Genomic DNA, 27,203 nt, shown 5'->3' with positions numbered 1-27,203 from the left:
CAGTGTGTTTCACATCTTTCAGTATCTCACAGCTTTGTTCCTCAATGCAACACACCTAAAAACATCGTAGGTTCTTCATTAAGTCCATCAAAAAGCTGACGGAGACGTGTTTTTTTACCTTTTAACCTTTTTTATTATGTGTTTCTGTCATACATTCAATATATTTTTGTGCTATACAGCCAAATCAGTATATTTAAAGAAGTAATTAATATGTGATTAAAACCTGCTTGAAGCAGTAATGAACACAATCAATTTTATTCCTGGGGGGTGATTTGCCAAGAGTAAGAAATGTGTCAAAAACAGAGGGTGATGAAGCAGCCATGAGTGAATCATATAATATTAAAAAAATATATAATAGCAATGGACGGAATCGCAACCATTCGTTTATTTAAATGGAAAGAACCTGGGCATTTGAAGATGGTGGTGGTGGATAAGGGAATGATCGGCAAATAAAAAAGATTGGTGTTACACAAGGAGGCAGAAGATTTATAAAGATTGTGTATTCGCTGTACTTTTGGGTACTTCCATGGAACTTCCATTTACATTTATTGCATTTAGCAGATGCCCTTATCCAGAGTGACTTACAGCTGAGCAGTTGAGAGTTAACTGCCATGCTCAAGGCTCAGAAATGGCAGATTGATGGTGCTGAGATTTCAATTTTCCAAACCAGGTCAATTTCTTAACCACTGAGCTACAACGTGCCCTCTATATAGAAGTATAACATGTTTCACTGTCAGGTCTCAGTCGGCTGGAAACTTTATTTACATACTCCGATTATCTATGGGGTTGAGGGCCTTACTCAGGGGGACCAGGAGTGGCAGCTTGTTGTGGCTCGTATTTGAACCTTCAGATCCAAAGTCTAATGTGCAATGTCCAATGCCTTTACTACTAACCATGTTTTTTGTCTTTTACTCTGTATTTTAACTGTCAATGAATTTGTCACTTTTGATAATAATTCACCAGACATTACAGCAAGTCAGAATAAACATATAGACAACATTTCTAGTCAGATCATTCTTCCATCAAGTAGAAATACAGATACTCATGTTTAAAAAGACTCCAGTAAAAGTGTAAGTACTGACTATACTTTTTTACTCAAGTTAAGAAGTTTTGGCACTGACATGTACATCCTTAAGTAAAACATGTCGATTACTAATACCTGTTTTAGTGTCATGCTGGTAACTGGACCTCACATCATAATATATAAATACAAAAGAATTGCACATTTTGTTATCTAATGAATGGACCCAGGCTGAGAATCCACTATATAAAACACAAGCAAAGCAGATGATGATGAGGATCAGGTGATCAGAAATGTCTCATGAGTCATGTTTACATCACTGACCCCCTCTGTCTCATACACATGTTGCCTTCTGCCTTGCTTCATCTGTGGTTTGTGAGAACCAGGAAATAATACACCAGAGGTAGAAAAAGACATGCAGTAACAAGTATTGATCATGTCACCAAAACTAAGTGAAGTACTTATACTAGACAAATCTACTTAAGTACAGTAACTCATTACTTTCCATCTCTTCCAGTCCACAGCAACTGGCACAGGATAAGATCTACATCTATGTGAAAGGAAGCTGATTATTTAAGTAAGGAAGCCAGCTGTTTAAAACGAGTCACGTTCCTCACGAGTTGCCAAATCCCAGCTGACATGACGCTTAGCCAATCGGATGAACGCAAAGCAAAAATTCAGCCAATCACATTTCACACACTGCTGATCTCTCTGACTGGTGTAGGAGGAAAATAAGGTGGAGATACAACAGAGTGCAATACTGTAGTACACCTAGTTTGCGTGTTTGTGCGCGCGCATGCGTGGAAAAAAAGCTTTTAGTAAAGATGAATAGTTATGCGTTCAGATGTTTTTTGCCTTTATGCATTTCAAACATCAGCTCGCGCCCCGCCTTTTGCGCCACGACCACGCCCCCTTCACGTATCCACGCCACGCCCACCAAGTGGTCCAGTAGCTGATTGATTGGCGCAGATGCGTTCGCCGTGTTTCTGCGCGAGGACGGGACGCAGTGGCTGCAGGGTAAGCGACTGACCTTGCGTCGTCGCGTTTTCTTGGATCGCGCTTTATTTATTTAGTTAGCGCGTGATAACTAAACACTGTGATGTGTGTGTCGGGGTGTTTGTCGCGTACGCTTTGCGTGTCAAATATATGTGTTGGCTTGATGGGAAGCGTTCATTTTGAATGCCCATCTGCACGCGCATTTGGGCATCATTTTTTGTTGTTGTTTGTTTGTATGTTTGTTTTATTTTTAACCTTCCTCGAATTTCTTATCATGATTGTTCAAACCTATTTTTTTCAATTTTCCTACATGCAAACATCCAGATCATGGATATTCCGCCGTGCTCCTATACATATGAACCTACGTCACGTTTAATGTCATTGTCACGCCGTTTTAGGTTGCTTTGACCTACAGAATACGCGACAGAATACGCCACGCCCCCTCCCTTGGCACCCATAGCCGATTTCTATATATTGGCTGTCAAAGCAATGGGAGGGAGAAAGCCGAGCCGAAGATGAGGTAGAAAACCCGGGATGCTTCAACCTGAGCGCTCCTGTCGAGATACAATGAAGCTGCGCTGTTGTTGCGGTTCGCCGTGACGTCAGCGGGTTCCGCGTGGCGAGGAGGCACGTACACCAAACCCCACTAACAGTCTCCTGAGCGCGCGCGCGCCCGTGTGTGTATTATCATGCACGCTCCTTAAAAGGCAAAAGGCGCCTTTATTGTATTAAAAGTGAGTCCTCACAAAACGTCTGGTCCAAATAGTGAGTTTAAGGGTGATGAGGGTTAAAGCAAGGTTTTATTTATTTATTTTTTCACCACCAGTATTGTTCAACAAAACAATCCACGTTCTGTCATTAATCTTAAAAGCTCCGGTCCTCAGTTTTGACGCTCTCTGTCAGAGATCTTTTGTGAAGCCCTGGTGTGCAACAAGGCCACCCTGGGTTTGACATCTCTTGAGAATGTTTAGATTTTGTTTCAGCAAACGTTAGTCAAAAACTTTTGCTTGTAGATGTTTGATCGTGCGGTTGGTTTGCTTTATTCTGCTTAACTTATGATATTGAATTTATAGTAAAATTGGCTATGACAAGTTTTTAACATGCATCTAATTTTCTATGACTGATACTACATATGGATTACTATTTTGCACCTCCTAGAATGCCATTCTAAAGTAGTATTTATTTTTAGTAAGTATGTAAAAGATCAGATGATTTCCCTGTATGCAAATTTTAAAACTAATTCCAAGAAGAAAAAGTGATAGTCATCATATGACATGCAAGAAAGGCCAGATGACAAATATTAGTCAGACTTTTTTCATATTAGTCAGATGTGTCTACTATTACTTATTTATGAAAAGCTTATGTTGAATGTATATATATATATATACTAAGACGTGTGTGTTCCTAACATGACACAAATGTGCATTGACTCCTCTCTTCACATGCCTTTCATGACCGAAATCCCAGTAAGGCCTGTGAGGATTTCTAAAGCTATTCATCTGACCTTCTGTCCCTTATCATGAACAGCTGACAAGCTGCCTGAAGACCTCCCGAACATGTAACCTTTCGCATTGAAGGCTTGTGCTGCCGGGTCGTGGGCCATTTGATCATCAGCGTACCTTTTTTATTTTTTCATCAGTCACATGAAACGGTTCACCTTGAAACACTAGAAAGCCGATTGCGCAATCGTGTACTGTATACATTCATTGGTAAACAGTGCTCATGTTTGGATGTACTTTGGATGCTCCCTAAATACACTGGGATTGTAAATGTATTTGTCTTTTTATAATGCTAACATTATTTAAAACATAAGTGTGTGCTAACGCTTTCCCAACATTGTCAATTCATAAACGAGACAATTGTACATGTCCTTGTATTTGCCCTCTGGTTAGAGAAGTGATGTAACTTCCTGTGAGTCATGTTACATGAGGCATGGCTACTTCTTATTTTTTCTACTTCTACTTGTACACTATTAATGATGCAACACTTTGTCGTTTTGTTTTTTTTACCGTAATGATGGATGCGTTTTGGTATTGATTTGGTTTGTACAGGTGTTCCGGTTGGTTCAGATCAGACCTGTTCACACTACCGGCACATGAACAGTCATTAAAAAACATTCTTTTGAGCCATCAGAGCAGAAAATCAGATCAGATCTAAGCACTATATTTTAATATGTGCTTGTAATGTGAATGTAGCGTAAAGAAGAGAGGGGGTGTGGTGTGTATGGGCGTGTGTGTCCTGCAAGCCGAAAGTGATTTACATTGTGTTGTAAATCCTCATTGTTTCATCATGCTGTTTCTCGGTTTTCCCCTCTAAACCGTTTCAGACTAGTTTGTTAGGTGTGAGAAGTGGATGAATAATATTATTGAGGAGTGTTGCCTTGGCTTGCTTTCAAATTCCACTTCCTTTAACGCAATTTCTCAACCAATCTCCATTTAGACTGTTATCATCTTTCTGCATGTCTGTAACTTTTTACATGAAGTACGTGTTTATTAGCTTCTAAACTTCTAGCTTCTAAGTTCCGAAGCAATTACATTTTACATTACACAGAGCGGTTATTTGAGTTGCTTGTGGCCCCCTGAAGCAGTCTGTTTGACTTCTCCTATCAATTATGTGCTACCACTTGCAAAACCGACGTTCGCCAAATGTTTTTTGTTTGCCGCACCATAAAAACGATTCCAAAAAAATGTCACGATTTTAGAGTTGAACCCTGATCATGAGTGGAATTCATAATGTAATACATGACTCTTTGATATTATTTTATTAATCATTCTCACCATTGTGATGCAGGAGCCTGCGATATGCAAACGAGTATCTAATCACCCCACACGTTTTGTTTTCATGACCACGTCTGAGGTTCCGTACTGGTTTTCTGGGGTTGTTTTGATGAGCGATCATGGGTATGGGGAAAGAACAAATCTGCAAAGAAACACTTTTTGCTTTTTATTTACTGAAGGTGAAACACGAATGTAACGTTCTACACTTTGACATATGAAAAATAAAACGCCATAGAGCATGCGCTTTACGCTTCAGGGGTGGGGTGGGATTGTGACGAGTGTATCGGAGAGCATCGATAAGGAGCAGGAAAGATATTTTTGTGTAACTAGTAATAAGCAATAGTATAAACATTGACCTTGAACATTGTTTTTAATTTAAATTAAAATGAAGCTTTAACTATTTAGATGTTAAAGAAAAATTGGGGTAAATGTCTGATCTGTCTCGTTTATTTTGTCCCAGGAAGGATCTGACATGACTGATTGATGGCAATACTTATGGTTTTAAACTTTTTAATTACCTTTTTAAACATGGGCCACATTTGCTTACCTATGGCAAAATTTTTTTACCAATATTTATCAGCTCTGCTTAAGTGTTTTTTTTTTAAGTAGTTGTTTTGAAATACTTTGCACAGTCTGCATCCAGACTACACCAATTGATGATTTTTAAGCCTGCATTATAGATCGACGTGTATACTTTACGCATGATGGTGCTTTTAGCTCATAATCTGAGCAAGATAGGATCTGGCCACAGCTTCTGTAGAAATACGTCTCAAGAATGAATAGGGAGCCAATATCTTGTGTAGTGTGAATGCAAAACTGCATCACTGCCCTAGCAGAAGCACAACTAATCGTCAAAATTATGTTTGTTTGGTAACTTAGTAATAAATGTATGCAACATTCTTCCTCCAGTGGTATAAGATGAGGTATACAATCTGCTCACAAGTGCATTCATAATCCTTGGTGTGAACTGCAATGCATTGTGATGTCCATTTGTGATTAGATCAGTGGATGTGGATGATAATGTAGCATGCACTGCTTGTCTGTAAGACTCTTACAATAGTAAAATAAGTTTTTAACATGTAAACGCCATTACTCAGAGAAACAGCCCTTTGTAAACAACTCTAAAAAACTGTACAGCCTTTTTTAAAATAACTATGCCATCCTTCTCATGCAGATTATGTCGGGCTCAGTAGCTTATTAGTATGCGCTCACCACAAACAAGCCACATTTTCCCATCCTGGGCCTCACTCTCCACTTCGTACCACTCCATGTGGCACAACAATCTAAATATGTTGATTTTATTGTGCAATTTCTTTCAGCATTTTAATGAGAACCTTTGTGTGTTGAGGCATGAAAGTTCTTCTAGTTCTATTCTAGTTCTGTTAGTGTGTCCTAGTGACCCTTTTCCTGTATTCACGCAGCATGCCGCTAGCACGCAGTTTCTCCGTGACCTCCCTGTCGGGTCTAGAGGAGTGGGACGAGGAGTTCGATTTGGAGGATGCGGTCCTGTTCGAAATCGCATGGGAGGTGGCCAATAAAGGTAAAATGTACATCTATAGCATAGAAGGCATCTGTTCTGGGTTGTGTGCTCAGGAACATGTTTCATATAAAGTCAAAAGTCATAATATTTATAAAGGTATTTAAATGTGTCTAAAGGCGAGCCCTGTATTTTATAATATGCAGTGGCAATATGTATTTTTTATTTATTTATTTTATATATAATACCAGCATTACAGATTGTCATTTTGCTATATGAAGGATTTACGATTTACAGCTGTGCGTGTCATTCTAGCCAAGATCTTGTGATTTGCTTTTTTTAATTTAAACTCTGAGCTAATCTTGTCAGGAGTGCTCCAGCGTTCCACAAGTCCATAAATAAAATTAGCTATCGGGAGAAGTTGATATACATAGGTACAGGTTGAAAACTGCTAGTTGCATGTCCTTTCGACTGACTTTGACACGTGCTTGTTATATTTCTCTACCCTGTGCATTTAAAATACGAATAAAAGTGTAGTAGAATCTAGTTCCTGCACAGTATGTCTTTTACTCGTGTCACATCACTGTCATCAGGTTGCACAGTCACTTAAATAGTATGGTTATGTATGCACTATAAGTATGAAGACACTTGATCATAAGATTGTTATGGGGTTTTTGAACATCCCATTCCATGTTTTGGTTCCTATTGCTATTATAAAATCCTCCATTCTTCTGGGTAAGATGTACTGCTAGATTTTGGAGTGTGCTTGTGGACATTTGTGCTCATTTAACCCTAAGGTTGTTAGGAAAGTCAGGTAAGGTGTAGATGAGGTGAGGAGGCATGGATGTAGATGCAGCTGTGCAAATGGCAGTCTAATAGAAATGGTTAGTTTCTGAGTTCACTGTTAGCACAGCTGAGGAGAAAATGCTGTTCTCAAGGCTATTTGTGGTGGCAGTGCAAACATCTCTACAGTCCATGATTGGGATGAGAGATGTCCTTAATAAATACCTATTACTTTCCAATAAACAACTCTTGGTAATTCCCACAGAGCAATTTTTCTCTGGCCCAGCTCCGGCCCACACAACCAGCTTTTGCTTGGCCCACATACCGCAATGAATTACGGTCCTAGTGTGGACCAGGTCTGGCCCAAGTCTCAGCCAAGTTAAATACCCAAAATGACATCTGGCCCATGTCTTGTGAGCCGCCTTAAAATCGGTATACCACCTCTTCCAAACCTGGCCATGTTTGGCCCACATGCTGTATGCCAGTGCCGGATGAATGCCAGCTGGGCCAGATGAATGCCAAATCTGGGCCAAATTTGTTTGCTGACTGGGTTGTTTGAAACGTTGGGCAGATCAACCATTTCCACCAAGTAGTAGAGGGAAAGTGGTAGAGATTCTCACTAGCTCAATATCTCATGAAGGACTGATCGGATGTATGTCTGGTTGATCTGGATTCAACAAACAGATTCAATTTCACAACAGAAAGAGAGAATCGCAACAAGATATAGGTCACCGCATTGTCAACTGTCCATAGGGGAAGGCCAGCACCACCAACCTGCCAATGCTGTGCCCTTGAGCAAGGCCCTTAACCTCAACCACTCAGTTTTTTTTATAAATCACTTATCTTACAAATGTGGAACAGTTCTGTAAATGTGGAATAGTTTTTCTATTTATGCATCTGGATTTATGTGAATGAACTAGCTAGATTCTGAAATCAAACAAAATAGGGCCAAATAAGGTCAAAGCAAGGTCATATGTTTTACTTCACTGGCTTCCTTCCTGTTATTTTAAGAAATTTCGAGTTTTACTTGTTTGTTATGAACCATAATAGTGACAAAAGGGGAGGCTACTGAGCGAATTAATGTTTATAGCTGTTATAATGGAAGGGGTGAGAGCAACTTCTTTGTATGAAGTGTTAAAATGTACAACGTGTTTGTTGATCAATGAAAAATGGCAATTGGTGGCAAATTCCTGTGGTATTAGGTGAATGAAACACTGCAATATAAGCTGTTACAGGAAAATAGACAGTAATAATTCACTCCAAAAATATAATCAAATACAGGATGTAATTCACAAAATAATAATAATAATAATAATAATAATAATAATAAATAATAGCTTATGTCACCAAAACAAATTCCTTATAAGTGCAGACATACTTGTAAATAAAGCTCTTTCTGATTTAAATATTATTATTATTATTATTATTATTAATTATAATAATAATATTAATAACAACAATAAATTATTTATAAAACTATTTTAAATCTCAGATTTTATGATAATTACAAATATCCTCCTTCCTCAATTTGCTTCTCCATTACAGAATGTTAATTATGATGTAAACACTTTCTTGCTGATATGGAACGCTAAAAATAAATAAATAAATTAGTCAAATAACAAAAGTGCCGTGATGTTCAGCAACCGCACCGCACCATGCTTTAGCCTCAGCTCGCATAAACTGAGATTTAGTGACTCTCTCTTTCTTTTTGTGTGTGTGTGTGTGTGTGTGTGTGTGTGTGTGTGTGTGTGTGTGTGTGTGTGTGTGTGTGTGTGGCGCAGTTGGAGGCATCTACACTGTGATCCAGACGAAGGCGCGTTTGACCTGTGAGGAATGGGGAGAAAACTACTTCCTAGTGGGGCCCTATATGGAGTCCAATGTCAGGACCCAGGTTGAATTGATTGAACCTCCGAACGCAGCACTGAGGAGAACCATCGATAAGATGAACAGCAGTGGCTGCAAGGTATACACACGTGTGCGCGCACACACACACACAATACTCTTTCCACCAACGTAAATCTGAAATCCTAAACCTTCTGAGAGGTGTGTGTGTGTGCCCATCTCCATGGTATGCATGTCTAAAAGGTTACAAGCTATATCAATGCCTCACACCATGACTGGAGTCTATTTCAGACCTTTGGCTGAATGTTTGTGTCTGTGTGTATGAGGGAGAGAATTTTTATTTTATTTTAGATACATTTTCTGTACTTTATTTTTCTTTATATTTTATTTTATTGTACACAATTAGTGCAAACCTTTTTACACTTTCTCCTACACTGGCACCTTGCATTTGATTGTATTTTATCTGCATTTCTTCTCTACCGATTTTTCAACAGTATGTTATGAAAACAATAATGTCAATAAAATAGTCTTAAATTGACACTTGAAATGGAGTCAGGCGATAAGCCTTTTTATCTCTTCACGAATTGTAATAGCAGATCCAGGCAAAAGGGTAAACAAAGCTTGTGCTGAGAGAACCCAGATGCATGTTGAAATTCACACAGGTCTAAAGCGATATATTTTCAAAGAAATAGCAGTATAGTTAAAAAAAAAAAAAAGAAATGGCACCGGTTTCATTCAGTTCCATTAAATGAAGCAATTTTTTTAAGTATCTCACACAAGTGAGTACACCCCTCACGTTTTAGCAACCATTTTAGAATATTTTCTATTATGAACTATTATCTGGAAAATAGATTATGCATTACTGTGTTGCATTAGTTTAGATAAAATCACAATGTGTGTGTTTGTTTGTGGTTATGTAGGTGTATTTTGGCCGTTGGCTGATTGAAGGCTCTCCGTATGTGATCCTGCTGGATGTCGGTTTCACCGCCTGGTCTCTGGACCGCTGGAAGAGTGAATTATGGGAAAACTGTGCCATCGGCGTGCCCTGGTTTGATCGTGAGGCCAACGACGCCGTTCTGTTCGGCTTCCTCACTGCCTGGTTGCTCGGAGAGGTGTGTGTTTGTTTGTGCGTGTGTTGGCTGTTTATTTTGCATGCTTGTACATCATTAGTACTCGTCTCGTTTGCGTGTGTGTGTTTTAGTATGCGGCCCAGTGTGAAGATCCTCCACATATCCTGGCTCATTTTCACGAGTGGCTGGCCGGCCTGGGGCTGGTCTTATGCCGACAGAGGCACTTGCCTGTAGCAACCATTTTCACCACACATGCCACACTGCTCGGCCGATACCTGTGTGCCGGGAACGTCGACTTCTACAACAACTTAGCAGAGGTGAGTGGGTGGATGTATGTGTGTGTCACACAAAACTCCAAAAATAGGCTGGACAAAATTATTGTCACCCTTTCAAAATTGTGGATAAATAAGATTGTTTTAAGCATGTGATGCTCCTTTAAACTTACCTGGGGCAAGTAACCGGTGTGGGCAATTTATAAATTACACCTGAAAGCAGATAAAAAGGAGAGAAGTTCACTTAGTCTTTGCATTGTGAGTGCCAAACTAAGCATGGACAACAGAAAGAGCAGAAGAGAACTGTGTGAGGACTTGAGAACCAAAATTGTGGAACAATTTCAACATTGCAACATTATCAAGAAGTTTGCAACCAATGGCGCTGTAGCTAATCTCCCTGGGCGTGGACGGAAGAGAAAAATTGATGAAAGGCAGAATTGTCCGGATGGTGGATAAGCAGCCCCAAACAAGTTCCAAAGAAATTCAAGCTGTCCTGCAGGCTCAGGAAGCATCAGTGTCACCGCGAACTATCTGTCAACATTTAAATGAAATGAAATGCTATAGCAGGAAACCAGGAGGACCCCACTGCTTACACCGAGACATAAAAAAGCAAGACTACAGTTTGCCAAAATGTACTTAAGTAAGCCAAAATCCTTCTGGGAAAACGTCTTGTGGACAGATGAGCCCAAGATAGAGCTTTTTGGTAAAGCAGATCATTCTACTGTTTACCGAAAACAGAGGCCTACAAAGAAAAGAACACAGTACCTACAGTCAAATATGGTGGAGGTTCAAAAATGTTTTAGGGTTGTTTTGCTGCCTCTGGCACTGGGTGCCTTGAGTGTGTGCAAGGCATCATGAAATCTGAGGATTACCAAAGGATTTTGGGGCGCAGTGTAGGGCTCAGTGTCAGAAAGCTGAGTTTGCTCCGAGATCTTGGGTCTTCCAGCAGGACAATGACCCCAAACATACTTCAAAAAGCACCCAGAAATGGATTACAACAAAGTGCTGGAGATTTCTGAATTGGCCAGCAATGAGTCCAGATCTAAATCCCATTGAACACCTGTGGAGAGATCTTAAAATTGCTGTTGGGAAAAGGCACCCTTCCAATATGAGAGACTTGGAGCAGTTTGCAAAGGAAGAGTGGTCCAAAATTCCGGGTGAGAGGTGCAAGAAACTTATTGATGGTTATAGATTGATTTCAGTTATTTTTTCCAAAGGGTGTGCAACCAAATATTAAGTTAAGGGTGCCAATAATTTTGTCCAGCCCATTTTTGGAGTTTTGTGTGACATTGTCAAATTTGCTTTTTCCCCTCCCTTTTTTTTTGTTTTGTTCCAATATACACAAAGGGGATTAACATGTGAATAGCAAAACGTGTTAATGCAATACTTTTCTGTGAGAAATACTTGATTTTCTGGAATAATTTCAGGGGTGCCAACTATTTTGGCATGACTGTGTGTGTGTGTGTGTGTGTGTGTGTGTGTGTGTGTATATAATATATATATATATATATATATATATATATATATATATATATATATATATATATATATATATATATATATATATGTGTGTGTGTGTGTGTGTGTGTGTGTGTATGTGTGTGTGTGTGTATGTATGTATGTACATATGTGTGTGTGTGTGTGTGTGTATAATGTATGTAAACTTCTCTCTTTCTCTGTAGTTTAATGTCGACAAGGAGGCAGGGGATAGACAGATTTATCACCGCTACTGTTTAGAGCGCGCCGCAGCACGCTGCGCTCACGTCTTCACCACTGTCTCTAAAATCACAGCCATCGAGGCTGAACACCTTCTCAAAAGAAAACCAGGTGAACCTCCTTCTCGTTCATGAACATCAATCTTAAAAACCTAAACATCTTTAAATGTACAATGTGTATAAAGATTTTGTAGTAATTTATGGCATGTGAAAGAGATACTTCAGAATCGAAACCTCATCTCTACACTGTGTGTGTGTGTGTGTGTGTGTGTGTGTGGGGTCATGTTTCCTTGTTCTGAGAGAAGAACTGAAAGTTCGTCTAGGGGTAGTGTCATACTGTGCAGCTCAAAATTCAAAACTAAATCTGAAAAACGATGTGTTAAATAATAGTCTAAATAAAATGAACACAGGTGCAAAAGAGTACAAATTTCACCCATCCAGACCTATACATAGAAAAGCTAACCTCTCCAACTCCTCCATAGCAAGAGGTAGAGGTCTATTTTGTTATTCATCCTGCAGGGGTAGAATTCTCACCATTGTCAGGATATTTATAAACAAACTCTGTACTAGAGGTCCATTGGTTTTTACTGATTAATCAGCACTGATAGTTGATTACAGGAACTATCGACTATCTGCAAAAATCTGTACTGATAGTTTTTCCGGGTAGTTTTTCCATCGCTGGAGCGGCTGAGAAGGTCCGTTTTCATTGTCGTTATGATGCCATGCATGGTCTGAGAAGAGCTTCCTGACTTCAGAGTGTGTAATCCAAGAGGAAATTTTTTTCCAGTCAGTGGTCAAATGATCAAAGATTTTGTGGTTCGAGCTTTAGTTCAACACAGCATGAGGCCTTTGTGTTTACACCAGCTGTTTATGGGTGTTCTCTTTTTATCATTTGCACGTGGTCAAGAAACTAGTTTTAGCCTGTTGTTTTTTTGTTTTGTAAACAACAATTTTTATTTTTTTTTACTTTTCCCCTCATCCTCACTCTTCATTCTCTTTATAGATATTGTGACTCCGAACGGCTTGAATGTGAAAAAGTTCTCAGCCATGCACGAGTTTCAGAACCTCCACGCTCAGAGCAAAGCTCGCATTCAAGAGTTCATCAGAGGCCATTTCTACGGGTTCGAGGATAACACACACACACACACACACACACACACACACACACAAAACTTACACTCTGGTGCATGGCTAATATTAAAACCTTGTTGTTTCCATGCAGGCATTTAGATTTTAACCTAGATAAAACCGTGTTCCTCTTCATTGCCGGACGCTATGAGTTCTCAAACAAAGGAGCTGACGTTTTCCTCGAAGCCCTGGCCAGACTCAACTATTTACTGAGGGTATGTGAATGAAATTGCTTTTCTATCATGTACCAAATGCAACAAATCAAATTGAATCACACAACACACCTGAAACCTCTTCTGCTTGTTGTGCGTGTGTGTATCCTTAGGTAAACCACAGTCAGGTGACAGTCATCGCGTTCTTTATCATGCCCGCTCGCACCAACAACTTCAACGTGGAGACACTGAAGGGTCAAGCCGTACGGAAACAGCTCTGGTAATCATGACGCACTATGAGGACCGCTAACCTGCTAACAGACTTAGCGTATAGTTTAGGCTTAATTAGCGTAGGCCTAGTTAAAACGATCACAAGTATTATACAAGCATAGTTTTCATGCCCTAATAATAACTACATTTAGAGGAGAAAGGAACGGGAAGCAGGTTATAAATCCAAAGGGAACCAGGTTTATTTAGCTTTACTTTGATTCTTGCTACTCTAGTCTCTCTCCAGTGATTTCATACAGGCACACATACATACATACATACATGTTCATATACATTATGTATGTCTCTAGTCATCTTTCTCTTTTTGCTCTGCTTTTGTGCCTCTTCACTCTCCCTCCTCTCGTAATGCATATCATGTACAGGTGCGTGATCCTTTCCAATCGCCTCCATGCACAAAATCTTCCTCAGCCACACGCAGCCACACATTTGCCACAAATATCAAATCTTTGGTGTCATTTTAATAAAATGAAACTTCCATTCTTCCGAATGTACAAACTTTACATCAAAATAGGTTCTTTTGATTAGTCCTTTAAATTATTATTATAGATATCACAAGGTTTAAAAGGAGTGGACTCTTCTTGATTAATTAATAATTATTATTTCGGCTCAGAGTGAGATGCTTTTAACTCATGACTCAACTCTTTGACTAGTTTTGTAAGGAGCATTAACTTAAACATTTGTTAAAATTAAGGTACACAGCCGAAGTCAGATTTATTGCCTCCAAATGTATTGAGTCCAGAACTGGTTGCCACCAGAGATCCCACCACTTCCCCCAATGGCCTTTACTCCAGGTGCTATGCATGACTGGTGCATCGCTTTGTCCTTCCGTTCTTATCCTGATGCACCCATTGATTTGGAATAAGGTAAATCTGGACGCCTCAGACCACATGACCCATTTCTATTACTCCACAATCCAAACGTTATACTCTCTAGCAAAATTAAATTAAATTGAAACATTCCTGTAGGTAAATTTTCCTTGTGGATTTTGGTAAAAGACTGCTTTTAATACTTGGGCACGACTGTACCAATTTACTGCAATCTTATTGGTATAAAACTTTACTTATCGTACATATTATGGGTCGTACTGTACGAATGTGTATGTGACAAATTTTTATTATTATGCACACTGAATCCTTCCGTAGTTAAAAGGAAAGCTGAGGCCTTAAGGACTGCTGTGATTATTGTTCACATAGATGATTTAATGCGAATTTGACAGAAGAGGATTTGTTTTTAAATGGACCGGTCTAAATGGAGAAGCCGAACATGATTTTAAGCGCAGCTCTAACGCTTTTTATAAATACAGTTAAATTCTGAATAATAAATATTTAAGTAGGCAAGTACATAAGCAACTAAATATGTTTGAATAAAAGCGACTAAATATATAAACAAATAAATCGGTAAGTAATTAATTAATTGAGGAAACCAAAATTTGCAAAACATTTCCAAAACCCTGTTAGATGAACAAGTTTAGTTTGTACAAACATGTGTTTTTTGTTTTAATCAGGGATACGGCCCATACTGTGAAAGAGCGCTTTGGGAAGAAACTCTACGAATCGCTGCTAGTGTGAGTGTTCGTCTTTTGAAATTTCCCTTTTTAAATGCTTATTTAACAAAGACTTGAATACAAAGCTTTCTCTCTGTCAGGGGCAGCTCCCAGAGGTGTCAAAGATGTTGGACAAGGAGGATTTCACCATGATGAAGCGGGCAATCTTTGCTACGCAGCGCCAGTGTCTTCCTCCCGTCTGCACCCACAACATGCTGGAAGACAGCTCAGACCCCATCCTCAGCTCCATCCGCCGCATCGGCCTCTTCAACAGCGCTCAGGATCGCGTCAAGGTACTTACACACGCTATACACTCAATTCGGGTATGAGGCAGCCTTACTAAGCACACACACTATTTCTGTCTGTCAGGTCATCTTTCATCCAGAGTTCCTTTCCTCCACCTCGCCGCTGTTGCCTATGGACTATGAGGAGTTTGTAAGAGGCTGCCATCTAGGAGTCTTTCCTTCATACTACGAGCCCTGGGGATACACACCAGGTAAGTTATAAAAGTATAGACACACATTATTGAACTATTCTGATCCATTTAATTCATACACCATATTGCCAAAAGTATTGGGTCACCTAGTCATGAATATCGTATGTTCTTTTTGAGCATCTTGGTAGTGATGTCCCACTAGATTTTGGGGTGAGCTTGTGGTGGTTTGTGATTCAGACACAAGGGTGTAAGTAAAATCAGGTACTGATGTAGGTAAGGTGAGGAGGCCTGGGGTGCAGTCAGCGTTCCAGTTCACCCCAAATGTGTTTAATAGGATTTACATCAAAGCTTTAAAGCAAGAGATCTTCCACTCCAACCCATGCAGAGCATATCTTAATGGAGTTTGCTTTGTGGACTTAGGTATTATCATGCTGGAACAGGTTTTGGTCTCCTAGTTCAAGTGAAGGGAAAATTTCATGCTACTGCATCCGAAGACGTCTGATAAACTTTGGGAAAGAACCAGATACGGCTGGAAATGTCAGGTGACTCAATACTTTTGGCAATATAGTGTATTGAAGCCAATATTTGAGCCAGAGCTTTCAAAGTGTGTTCTGCCAAGTGTCAGGTTTTGTCCCAGTGCCCCAAATCTTATTAAACACCCACCATTATCATTAATATTTTTATAATACACTGAATGGCCAAAAAATAACTATTATTTAGCTACATCACCTTCAACTTTGATAACAGGCCACATTCTTTGTGCCATTGTGTGAGCAACCTTGTGCAATGTTACAACATTTATTTCTGTCACAAGTATATTTATTAATTTTATTTATTTCATTTTTTTTTTATATATATATATATATATATATATATATATATATATATATATATATATATATATATATATATATATATATATTTTTTTTTTGCACAAGGTCTTGTGTAGAGCCGAACCATTCCATAAAATCTTCTACAACCAATCACAATGATTTTGGTTTAAGGTCACTTCTATTCGTCCCATACATGGTACAACATGCAGTAAAAATGACTGGACTGTGACACAACATTTGATAAAAATATAAAAATGAATAATAAGAAAAAAAATTTAAGAACAAAATAAAGAAGGGGAAAAAAGAAAGCTCCTTCTCATCCTCTCTGACAGAGACAACAGTCCATTGTTTGAATAGCTGAGGTCCTTTAATATCTTTCTGGCCTTAGTCCAGCACCACTTGCTGTAGATAGACTGCAGGTCAGGATGGTCAGTTCATGTGTAAATAAAACATTTCTCCCTGCTTTCTGAAAGCCATGATGAACCTTGACATTATTATCTTTTTTGTGGAAACACTGCTGAAAGCTTTCCTTGCCTGGTGTGTTGTGGAAATGATCTTACTTTCACTAATTAAGCATTAATTCTTCTGTATCAAAGTTTTAAAGATCTTGAATTACAATCATTCAAGATTTTGTTTTAGGTTGACTGTTTGTCACGATCCTTCCAGTTTTTTAATAATGCATCGAACATTTCCTAACCCAATTCTCGCCATTTTCACAACCTGGTATTCTGTTATTGTTTCGAGCAAATAATTTGCTCCTTGTAAAACACAGGACATGTCTTCTGATGTGGTTGTGTAAGAAATGAGAAGCTGCAGAATGCAATCCATCGGCTCTTAGTTGAATTTCTTTGGCTAAATAGTGCATTTATTACATTTTATTATTGAGTTCACACGCTTATCAGCCTGTTGGACCAGTTACGTGAATTGAATCTAGTTTTAATTCTGAAACGGTTATCCGATAAACAAACTTGAATCTAATGTAGGCAGAAGGTTTAAGAATTAAAAGTACTATGGCTGCAACTAGTACACAAAATATTGTGTATACTGGAGTAGTCTTCAGTAAACAAGTCTGTATTATGCTGACACACTTTTTAATTTACAGTTGAAGACATTACTGATTGCAAAAATAATTTTTATTGTATTTTTCAGAGGTCTAGGGAGGGGGGAATATATTGTCAAGTGCAATAACATGCATATTATATTACTGTTATACATATGATTTAATTTTTAATTACGTACATATCTCACAAAAGTGCATACACATTTCAGCAATCATTTGATTATTTGTTCTCATGAGACAATACAACAAAACTGAATCTTGGATATATTTTAGAGTAGTCATTGTGCAGCTGGTTTATCAGTACATATTTACTGTCCTCTAAAAATAACTTAACAGTCACCCATTATTGTTTAAATAACTGGCAACAAAAGTGAATACATCCTAAGTGAACATGTCAAAACTGTGTCCAGAGTGTCAATATTTTGTGTGAGCATCATTGTTATTCAGCACTCCCTTAATCCCCCTGTGCATGGAATTCACCAAAGCTGCACAGGTTGTTGCTGGGATCCTCTTTCACTCCTCCATAATGACATCATGGAGCTGCTGGGTGTTTGACACATGGGGTTTCTCCACCTTCCACCTGCGGTTCAGGTCTTGAGACATAATTGGCCACTCCTTCAACTTTCTCTTTACCCTAATCAGCAAGGCAATTGTCATCTTGGTGGTGTGTTTGGGGTCATTTTTATGTTGGAAAAATGCCGTTCGTCCCATGTCGTCATGTTTCCCTCAGTGAACTGCAGCTTAGCAGTACCAGCATCAATCATGCAGCCCCAGACCATGATTCTACGGTTAGCTTGCTGGACACCATCTGAGCCAAACAATTTTATCTCATCAGACCACAGGACATGATTCCAGTAATTCATGCTTATGGACAGGTCGTCTTCAGCAAACTGTTTGTTGGCTTTCTTGTCTGCTTGAGATCTAGAGTATATAAAATGCTTTGTAAAAACTACTTGTGTGACACGTGAGGGTCTGATGTCTTTCTTCTTTTCACTCTCTCTCTCTCTCTCTCTCTCTCTCTCTCTCTCACACATACACACACAGCGGAGTGTACTGTGATGGGGATTCCCTCTGTCTCCACTAATCTCTCAGGGTTTGGCTGTTTTATGGAGGAGCACATAGCTGACCCAACTTCTTATGGTGAGACACAGAACAAATATGAAGGCTCTTCGATTAAAAGGCTACACATTTAGTGTGTGATAGTGTGTCTTGTTTTGTGGTAAGAATTAAATTTTTAATAATAATCCTGTCTTTCTGTTTCTCTCTCTCTCTCTCTCTCTCTCTCTCTCTCTCTCTCTCTCTCTCTCTCTCTGTGTTTGTCTGTCTGTCATTTCGTTTTTCTCTCAGGGATTTATATTCTGGATCGGCAGTTTCGCAGCGTTGATGAGTCATGTAACCAGCTGACCTCCTTCCTGTTCCAGTTCTGCCAGCAAAGCCGCAGACAGCGGATCATCCAGAGGAACCGCACAGAACGCCTCAGTGACCTGCTGGACTGGAGATACCTGGGCCGGGTTAGTCACTCACACACACACACACACACACACACACACACACACACAACCTTTAAATAACCAGCTGGATTAAAGATACCTGGGCCAGGTCAGTCTCTTACACACACACACACACACACACACACACACACACACACACACACACACACAAATAAATATTGGTAAGGCACAAACAGACAGCGATTCACAGTGTTGATACACACACACACACACACACACACATTTTACAAAGTAACTAAACTTGCCTACAAATTTGCATTTCTTTCCATTATTTATATAATTTTAAAACCCATTTCACTGAATGCATCTGAAGTTGCTGACTGTTTCTTTCTGTTGCAGTATTATATCTCCGCTCGCCATATGGCTTTGGCCAAAGCTTTCCCCGAGAGTTTTGTGTACGAGGCCCAGGATCCAACCTCAGTAAGCGATGGTGTATTTAAAATCACTTAAATTAATAATTTGCGGATTTAAAGAAATGAATTGTTTTTGTTTACAGGTCTGTAATAATCAGACAATATATGCAATACAGACAAGCGATTTTAAATTTCCTTTATTTCAGGTGTCTCTTTATTTTTTTCTGCTCTAAAAAAAGCTTTTTCTTTTCTTTAAATCCTAATTGTAAACATACACAGTTTGCTCCAAACCTCAAAACCCTCCCTATAAATATCTCCTTATTATGCATTATGTGAGAAAGCATGTGGTTCTCACACATCATATGTTTGCAATTTTTTCCTCCAGACTACGGGCTTCGTTACCCTCGTCCTGCCTCGGTGCCACCCTCACCTGCCCACTCGCTCCATTCGTCCCCACATCACAGCGAGGCTGAGGACGAGGACGAGGCATACGACGAAGACCTGGAGGCTGAGAAAGACCGCGTGAACATCCGGCAACCTCTCACTCTGCCGATCAAGAGCAAAAGCCTGGCAGTCGATTTACCTGAGAAAAACTAACACTAAATATACACACTTTCTCACCCACGAAAGCACTGCTGTTCACTTCTCGTTGGGTATTTCCGGGGTTTGAAAAGTAAACCAAGGTATTTATTTGAGAAAAAAAATATACTGTTCACATGAAGAGATACTGTATTTTATTTAGAAAGAAAAAATAGGTGAAGCGACATCTTCCGCACTTGCAAGTAGACTCGAATCATTTTATTCGCCTCTGAAAGGCCTGTCGCTTCAATATGAAATGTTAATAATAGTAATATTAGCCAGTTGCTGTGTGAGGAATGTCTCTCTATACCTCTAGAAAGCCTGTTAAACTAAGAAATACTGCTTTTACAAAAAAAAAAGTGGGATTGTAAGACGAGGCAGAGCATTTTACCACAAACCAGCATCAGGAAAAATACAGATACAAAGCAATCTGCAATACCACTGAACCCTTTTGATCTTTTTTTTATTACTTCATTATTGTTCTAGAGACTTGTCCCAGTTTTATAGTAACCAAGGCACAACAGAGGAAGAAAACTTCTCTGTTTTTGACAATTCTTTCATATCACCTTATACAATCTAAAATGTCAAAGCGTCGCCTTGCTGCAACGATAAATCTGTTTTTCTCAGACAGTTTGTGAATAGACTCTCTTCATAACGACTGCACTTATACACAGAAATAATGGAGCCTACTTTAAAATGAATGTGGAAATTAATGCTGAAGCGTATGTATTGTAATGTGCACAAACACAACGTTTGGAAAATCTATCGGTTGTAGAACAAATTAAAATATATATACATCTATTCTACCACCTCTATTTTGTGTTCTTCTGCAGCATCTTCTCTTCTTTTTCAGCACAGATAGACTCTTCCTCCGTGACCTTTGCAAACTGAAAGACAATACATTTGATCCTCTTACGTACACACACCTTTTGGAGCATTAAACATTTCTGTTGTGTTCGTGGTTCGTACCCAGTAAGCTGCTCCAGAATGAAGTGTAGGTGGCACTGCCTGTAACTGCTCCCAGCTTGGCCGGGTTATGCCTCACCGTTGTGACAGAGAAGCCATCCGAGCCGGTCACTTCCACCTCCACGAGGTGATAATCAGCCAGACTGAGTAACACCAATAACACAGAATTTTGATACGAGATGAACAAAAAATTTCTGGTTAAAATAGATTGGACCTGTTCTTCACTTCAGGACAAATATATAGAAGTAAACTTTAGACACATTATTTTGTAGGTAAATATCTGAATAAATAATTGAGGGTAAACATTTTAATTAATCATTTAAGATCTTTTCATTGTGTGTGTGTCTGGAGATTTTTCTTTACAGTCATCATGACTGTGTTTATGCACCATGTTATATAACAAGGCCCTGACATTTCTATGTAACCAGGAAAAAAACAATTCTAGAAGTTTCTACACATACCTTCTAAATTCTAAATTAGAATTTAATTTGAACCCAAATTACTACCTTAATATTTTATCTTTAAATTCATGTTAAAATACAGCTGCACATGTGCATATAACAAAAATTCATTTCTTAAAACTAGTTGTTAACCCAATGGTGTTTTATTATACATGATGTTGGAATATAACAAAATTTTTGTTAGCTGTATCGCATGTACTCCTGTACACCTGCAGTTATCCAATCTGTCCATCATGTGGCAGCATGAACTATTCCAGAAACTCCTTACGATAGTCACACAAAGCCTTTTCTTTAAACAGAATGATGTGAAAAGAGAAAGCATAGACTGTAAGCAGCAGAACTGCTAGTGGAAAAAAAAACCTCGGTAATGAAAGTGGGCTGAGATTCGGCTTGTTCGAGCTGACAGGAAACTTACAATTAGTCACATGATCGCTCTGTACCACTGTGGTGAGCAGGAAAGTGTCTAGGAAAACACATATCAAAACTGTGGGACATTTTGAGAACAATGTCCATTGTTGAAAGTGCTATACTAATAAAATTAAATTGAAATTTTGAGATAAATGAGCTACAAAAGCAGACAATGAATAATAAAATCAGAAATCTAAAATTACACTTGGTATGGACAACCTGGATAGCTGTATATTGTAAAGAGGCCAAACAAAATATTACAATTGGAAGCAAAATCCTGTTTAGGTAAAGCACCTGACCCATGTGAAAAAAATTGTTTAAACAGCATGTAAACTTTTCTTACGCTGTATCTGACACAATCTCTCCAGTGACTCCACAGAAGCCCAGAGTCGATGCAGCGATAGCTGCGGCTGCCATGGTGTTCACATTGTTAGGGGCGATAGGGCAGAGTTCAGCAACAGAGCCATGAAAAATCACACGCCTTCCTTCTTCTTCTGACCAATCAGAGAGCAGATTTCCAGCCAGACGAAAACAGGACGGGTGTTTGGACATGCGGATGGAGAGGGCCTGAAGTGGAATGAAACAAACACTGACACTGACAGGCAAAAAATTGAGCAAAGTTCAATTAAGTGGGTGTGGTTCTGTAAAAATATTAAAAGTCTAGATCAAAATGTAGTACAAGTAAAAGTACAAGAGTGCTGTTCATACTTCGTTATGTAGTAATATTATATTACTGTAAGTAAAACACTCCTCACCTTTAATAATCCCCTGTCATTCAGTCTCTGGATGTCCTGCCCACCCCATAATGCACCACTGGGCACATAGAGTGTGTGTCCATGCTGATTTGCTGCGAGTCTGAGCTCCTGATTTAGCTGAGAATCCGAGAGAGCTGAGGGACTGCCGACCTGTAAATAGGAAACATTTCGAATTAACTGCACAGCTCTCAAATGTAGTCATCATACCTAGAAAAAAGCAACATGTCACCATTACCAGGAAGTGTGCATGTGATAAGAATCGCCCTCCGAAATCTTTGACTATTTGTGGATGACAGACCTCCACTATCACGTCAGCGTTCCTGGAAATGTACGAACACGATTAAGAAATGTCTTAATCTCAGAAATAAGAAACAGTCTGAAAACAAAACTTTTTATTCATGATACTAAGAATGTGTGTGTGTGTGTGTGTGTGTGTGTGTGCATGTACTTGTGCATAAACTCAGAGAGCTCGGTCAGTATGAGATCATTAGGGACTGAGCCTCTGAGTTTATCTGCATTTCTGTTCCAAACAAAAGCCAAACCGAGTCCAACTTCATTTCCTTCCTTCTGTATGCGTTCCACCAGGAACTGACCTGCACAATACACAACAGAGCTGAAAGATCTTTTCATGACTTACTCTAAAATTGCTTAGGTCTTGGGACTTATTTTATGTGTACATTTTGCCTTGTGTGTTTATGTATTATGATCCCTACATGATGTCCAAAGGACTTGTCAGTAGGTGAATTGGTTTATTAGAAATACTTTTTGTTGATATGGTTTACATGGTTTGGACTGGAAGATATTGAGTGGCCTGCTAAAGTTTGGGAACAACTGACACCTGATATTTGTGCTCATTCAGCTACAAAGGTGTTAATCAAGTCAGGTATTGCTGTAAATTGAGGATGAATGGGGTGCAGTCACCGTTCCAATTTATCCCTAAGGTGTATAGAAGGCCAAACTAAATCTTCTGCTTCAACCCATGTAAACCACATTTTATAGAGCTTGCTTGAATACTAAATACACTGTCAATGTTTCTCATACAAAATCTGAACATTGTAAAAAATGTAAATATAATAATAATAATGATGATGATGATGATGATGATGATGATGATGATGGTGGTGGTGCATGGCCAAGGTCAGCAAGGCCTTCTCTCCTGAGAATCAGTGACTTACATTTTTTTGTACATGAATATGTATTACATTTCTCCCAATAGTCTATTTTTTTGAATGAATGATCAGAGAACGCACTAAACTCGCAACCCCCATTTGCAGTAAACTGCACAAGCTCAAATATATTCATGTAGATTTTATAAAAGGGTTTTTTTTTATTCCACAATAGCTGACAGAAGAGAAGAAATAAAATTTTTAGAACAGACTTTTCAAAAAAAGCTGGGCATTGTGAGAAAAAGTCAGCCAAAACAGTTCAAAATAGTTGGTAACCTTTATCATGAAACATTTATACTTTTTTTATTTGTTTCTAATAAAATTTGCCTTCATTTGAAATCACAAAAAACAGTAATGCACGGAAAAAAAAACTGGTGTCATTTTGAGGTTAATATTGATGCATCTGCTAGAGATGATGTATGCAGGTGGCACAGCTGTGGCTGCAGTGAAAGGAGACTTGTTAAATTATGTTCATTAGGTTTCTTGCTTTCGTACTGACATTCACTCTCACTGTATGATATACGTGTCTGTGTTGCAGCGTTCTGTTATACTGCGTTTCTCTATAATATTGATGTTTTTTCTATAATATTGGTATCATAATGATGGCATTAAGAAGTGGATTGATTCAGGTAGGACATCACTGAAGACCTAGGTGTGAAATGCACCGCCCAACACTGAATGATACAAGCCATTAGTAATATGCTCCAGGGTTTATTTTCTGTATGTTGGATCAGAGGAAATAGTGTTTGTCTAGTTTCAATATTACTTACCTAAATGTCCATATCCCACAATTCCGATTCGTACCGGTGATAATCTGTCAGTCATGTCTACACAGAGATGAAAGATGACAATGTTATGATGTATTCATTTCTGATGTAGTTGATTCATCTGTATGGCCTGCAGTGTAGATTTGCTCCTTGCTCTCCGCTTTTGCACTGTTTAAAGTCCTCCTGTCTGTTTTTTTATATACATTATAGGAGTGCAATGAAATTTGTACATCTCCTTATAATGCAAAAATTCAAATAGATACAGGGCAAGATCTGGTTAAATTGTGAGTATTTAAAAAACGGCGAATGTTCTGTGATTTTCACAAACAATTGTCTCTAAATCAAGGAAATATGCAATATCGACTTGTATTTGCACAGACTACTCATGCAAATGCTGTAGTAACATTGCGAATGTGGTATATGAATACTCTGATCAACATCTTTCTGCAAGCACTTGTTGCTAGTTATTATCTCAAGCTTAATAAATGGCATTTAGTCAGTACCTGCTTTGATTTAACATTCAAGGCCTGTGCTGTTCCAGGGCACACCGTACATATTAACAGAATAAAATAAAACACATCAGATGCATATTTAGATGCACCCCATTTAAATTTAGAGACCTGGGATAACACAAAATTGACACAAGGATTCAAAATAGCTTTTGCTTTTCCATGCCAAACCTCCTCCAATGCTTTTCATGTCCTGATATCAGTGTCTCTCTAAGGCCTCAATTTTGTCTACACCACATAATCTCTATTAGTATTTCATAACTTCTCCCAGTTCCTCACCTTTTCTCTACTCGTCTGTTTCTATCCGTTCTCCAGCGAAGCTCTTCCTGTATCTGATCAGCGTTCAAGTGTTGAAACCAGGAGGATTATGAGAGGTTAAAGTTCATTGTAGCGCATGAATGTTAATGATTGCCATGTACACAAGACCCACTTTTAGTGATTTTTTTTTTTTGCTTCTTTTGCTTTTTAATAAAACTCTCATGCTGGATTGACACATGATCCCACAAAATCCAGCCAGTTTATTACAGGATCATAAATACATGAGGAAACACACATACGCACACACAAAAAGAACTCTGTGGCTGCATTTATTTTTTTTTGTTTGCTTAATAACAGTTTTTCATTTTAACAATATACACTGAAGACACAATGGAAAAGTTTTGCATTCTTCACTCTTGGCAGGTAAGTTATTCCAAACATCTTGGAGAACTAACCACAGATCTTTTTTGGATGTAGGCTGCCTCAAATCCTTCTGTCTCTTCATGTAATCCCAGATGTTCAGATCAAGGCTCTGTGGAGGCCAAACCATCACTTCCAAGACTCCTTGTTCTTCTCTAAGATTTGTTTTTAATGATATTAGCCGTAGGTTTGGGGTCATTGTCCTGCTGTGGGTCCGATCAGATGCCTCCCCGAAGGTATTGCATGATGGATAAGTATTAAGCATTGAAGACACCATTAATCATAAACAAATCCCCAACTCCATTTGCAGAAATAGAGCCCCAAACTTCAATTCAATTCAATTCTTTACACAGATAATGTGGTGATTAAAAGTGAATATGTTCTTTATAAGTAAGTTTGTCCCTGATGAGTGAGCCGGTGGCGACTGTGGCAGAGAAAAACTCCTGAGATGGCATAAGGAAGAAACCTTGAGAGGAACCAGACTCAATAGGGAACCCATCCTCATCTGGGTTGCACAGAATGTCCATTTATAGCAGATATACGATGTTATAGGGTACAGTGATGATGATCAGAAGCAAAAAGTAGTCCTGAGTCAGTGTAGCAGACTGTTAACATTAACTACAGTCCAATCCATCCTCAAAGCTCCTGTTCTTACTCTGGAATTTCATGGAACCACCCAAGGCGTTGATGAGAAACCATCCCAAGCTGCACAGAGTGGCCTCCAGTCGAAGAGAACACTATCCAGAGGCTGGCCTGGACGAAGTGGGAAGATCCACGGAGGGAAGAGGGGCAGGAACTTGCAGGAAACCTCCACCATGCTTCACTGTTGCTTGCAGACACTTATTAATGTACAGCCAATCATCAGCCAATTTAAATCAGAGTTTGACTCATCAGTCCAGAGCATTTGCTACCATTTTTCTGCACCCCAGTTCATATGTTTACGTGCATAGGTGAGTCGCTTAGCCTTGTAGCCAAAATGGAGGTACGGCTTTTAAGTCCACAGTCTAAAAGACCACTTATATGAGTGTACCAGGGTCCCACTGATTTCAATCAAAAAAAACCCATGCTGGACATCTTCAGAAATAGAAGGAAAGTAAGCATGATGTATCTTTTATCTGCTGCATTGAGTTTCCTTGGTTGCATCTATGGTCCTAAGAATTGCCTTTTTGTAAATGTATAAAAGAGCTTGAACAACACATCTTAAAGCCTCAGTCCTCTTTAAAATCTTCACCTGGAGAAAACTTGCTGATGCTGTATAACTGTCCGTGTCTTGTTGCTGTGCTTAATCTTGCCATAGTGCATGACCTGTTACATTAAACTGTCCTCCACAACTTCACCTTAGTAACAGTTTGGCTATTTCTCACCCAGTTTTAAGCCTCCTACACAGCTGTTTCTGTTTCAGTTAATGACTGTGTTTCAACCTATATATAAAATTGATGATCATTAGCAGTTGCTTGGTATAATGTGTTATTCATACACCTAAATTTGATCCTACAAAATCCCTGACTTTGTACAAGTGTACAAGGAATGCAGAATTAAAAATCGAGGATGTCAAAGGATGGCCACACCAAATATTGATTTGGATTTCTCTTTTGTTCATTTACTTTCCATTCTGTTAACTGATCAAATAAATCAACAATTTTAGTTTGGAAAGCAT

The 27,203-nt window shown here is 38.8% G+C and overlaps 2 protein-coding genes across 3 annotated transcripts; one reads left to right on the top strand and one right to left on the bottom strand.

Moving 5' to 3' along the window:
• The first annotated feature begins 1,902 nt into the window (after positions 1-1,902).
• gys1 (glycogen synthase 1 (muscle)) lies at positions 1,903-20,637 on the top strand. Of its 2 annotated transcripts, none has more exons than XM_046866290.1 (16): positions 1,903-2,038; positions 6,216-6,334; positions 8,836-9,017; positions 9,817-10,008; positions 10,098-10,283; positions 11,921-12,065; positions 12,957-13,074; positions 13,176-13,296; positions 13,407-13,513; positions 15,026-15,085; positions 15,165-15,357; positions 15,434-15,560; positions 18,438-18,533; positions 18,741-18,904; positions 19,244-19,334; positions 19,643-20,637. In XM_046866290.1, exons 2-16 carry the CDS (start codon positions 6,217-6,219, stop codon positions 19,852-19,854), a joined length of 2,112 nt encoding a protein of 703 aa, XP_046722246.1. In that variant the 5' UTR covers positions 1,903-2,038; position 6,216; the 3' UTR covers positions 19,855-20,637. The 2 variants fall into 2 exon arrangements, with proteins under 2 accessions (XP_046722246.1, XP_046722244.1); XM_046866288.1 differs by having other exon boundaries at positions 1,904-2,038; positions 19,244-19,324.
• aspdh (aspartate dehydrogenase domain containing) lies at positions 20,582-25,216 on the bottom strand. Its single transcript, XM_046866291.1, has 8 exons — positions 25,148-25,216; positions 24,363-24,419; positions 22,875-23,019; positions 22,662-22,746; positions 22,427-22,576; positions 22,015-22,238; positions 20,806-20,945; positions 20,582-20,723 (listed from the first exon to the last, which is right to left on the bottom strand). Exons 2-8 carry the CDS (start codon positions 24,415-24,417, stop codon positions 20,686-20,688), a joined length of 837 nt encoding a protein of 278 aa, XP_046722247.1. The 5' UTR covers positions 24,418-24,419; positions 25,148-25,216; the 3' UTR covers positions 20,582-20,685.
• Positions 25,217-27,203: the final 1,987 nt, after the last annotated feature.

This window comes from Silurus meridionalis, chromosome 14 (genome assembly GCF_014805685.1).
Source record: "Silurus meridionalis isolate SWU-2019-XX chromosome 14, ASM1480568v1, whole genome shotgun sequence".
NCBI classification, from domain to species: domain Eukaryota; kingdom Metazoa; phylum Chordata; class Actinopteri; order Siluriformes; family Siluridae; genus Silurus; species Silurus meridionalis.
The sequence above is the reverse complement of the archived record's forward strand: the minus strand, read 5'-3'. Positions and strand labels throughout refer to the sequence as shown.

Coding starts and splice junctions, on each gene's coding strand:
- gys1 (XM_046866290.1), top strand. CDS start 6,217: ATGCCGCTAGCACGCAGTTTCTCCGTGACCTCCCTGTCGGGTCTAGAG. Junction 6,335..8,835: donor ATGGGAGGTGGCCAATAAAG/GTAAAATGTACA, acceptor TGTGTGGCGCAG/TTGGAGGCATCTACACTGTG. Junction 19,335..19,642: donor TCCAACCTCAGTAAGCGATG/GTGTATTTAAAA, acceptor TTTTTCCTCCAG/ACTACGGGCTTCGTTACCCT.
- aspdh (XM_046866291.1), bottom strand. CDS start 24,417: ATGACTGACAGATTATCACCGGTACGAATCGGAATTGTGGGATATGGA. Junction 22,239..22,426: donor ATGACAGGGGATTATTAAAG/GTGAGGAGTGTT, acceptor ATTCCACTTCAG/GCCCTCTCCATCCGCATGTC. Junction 20,724..20,805: donor ATTCTGGAGCAGCTTACTGG/GTACGAACCACG, acceptor ATTGTCTTTCAG/TTTGCAAAGGTCACGGAGGA.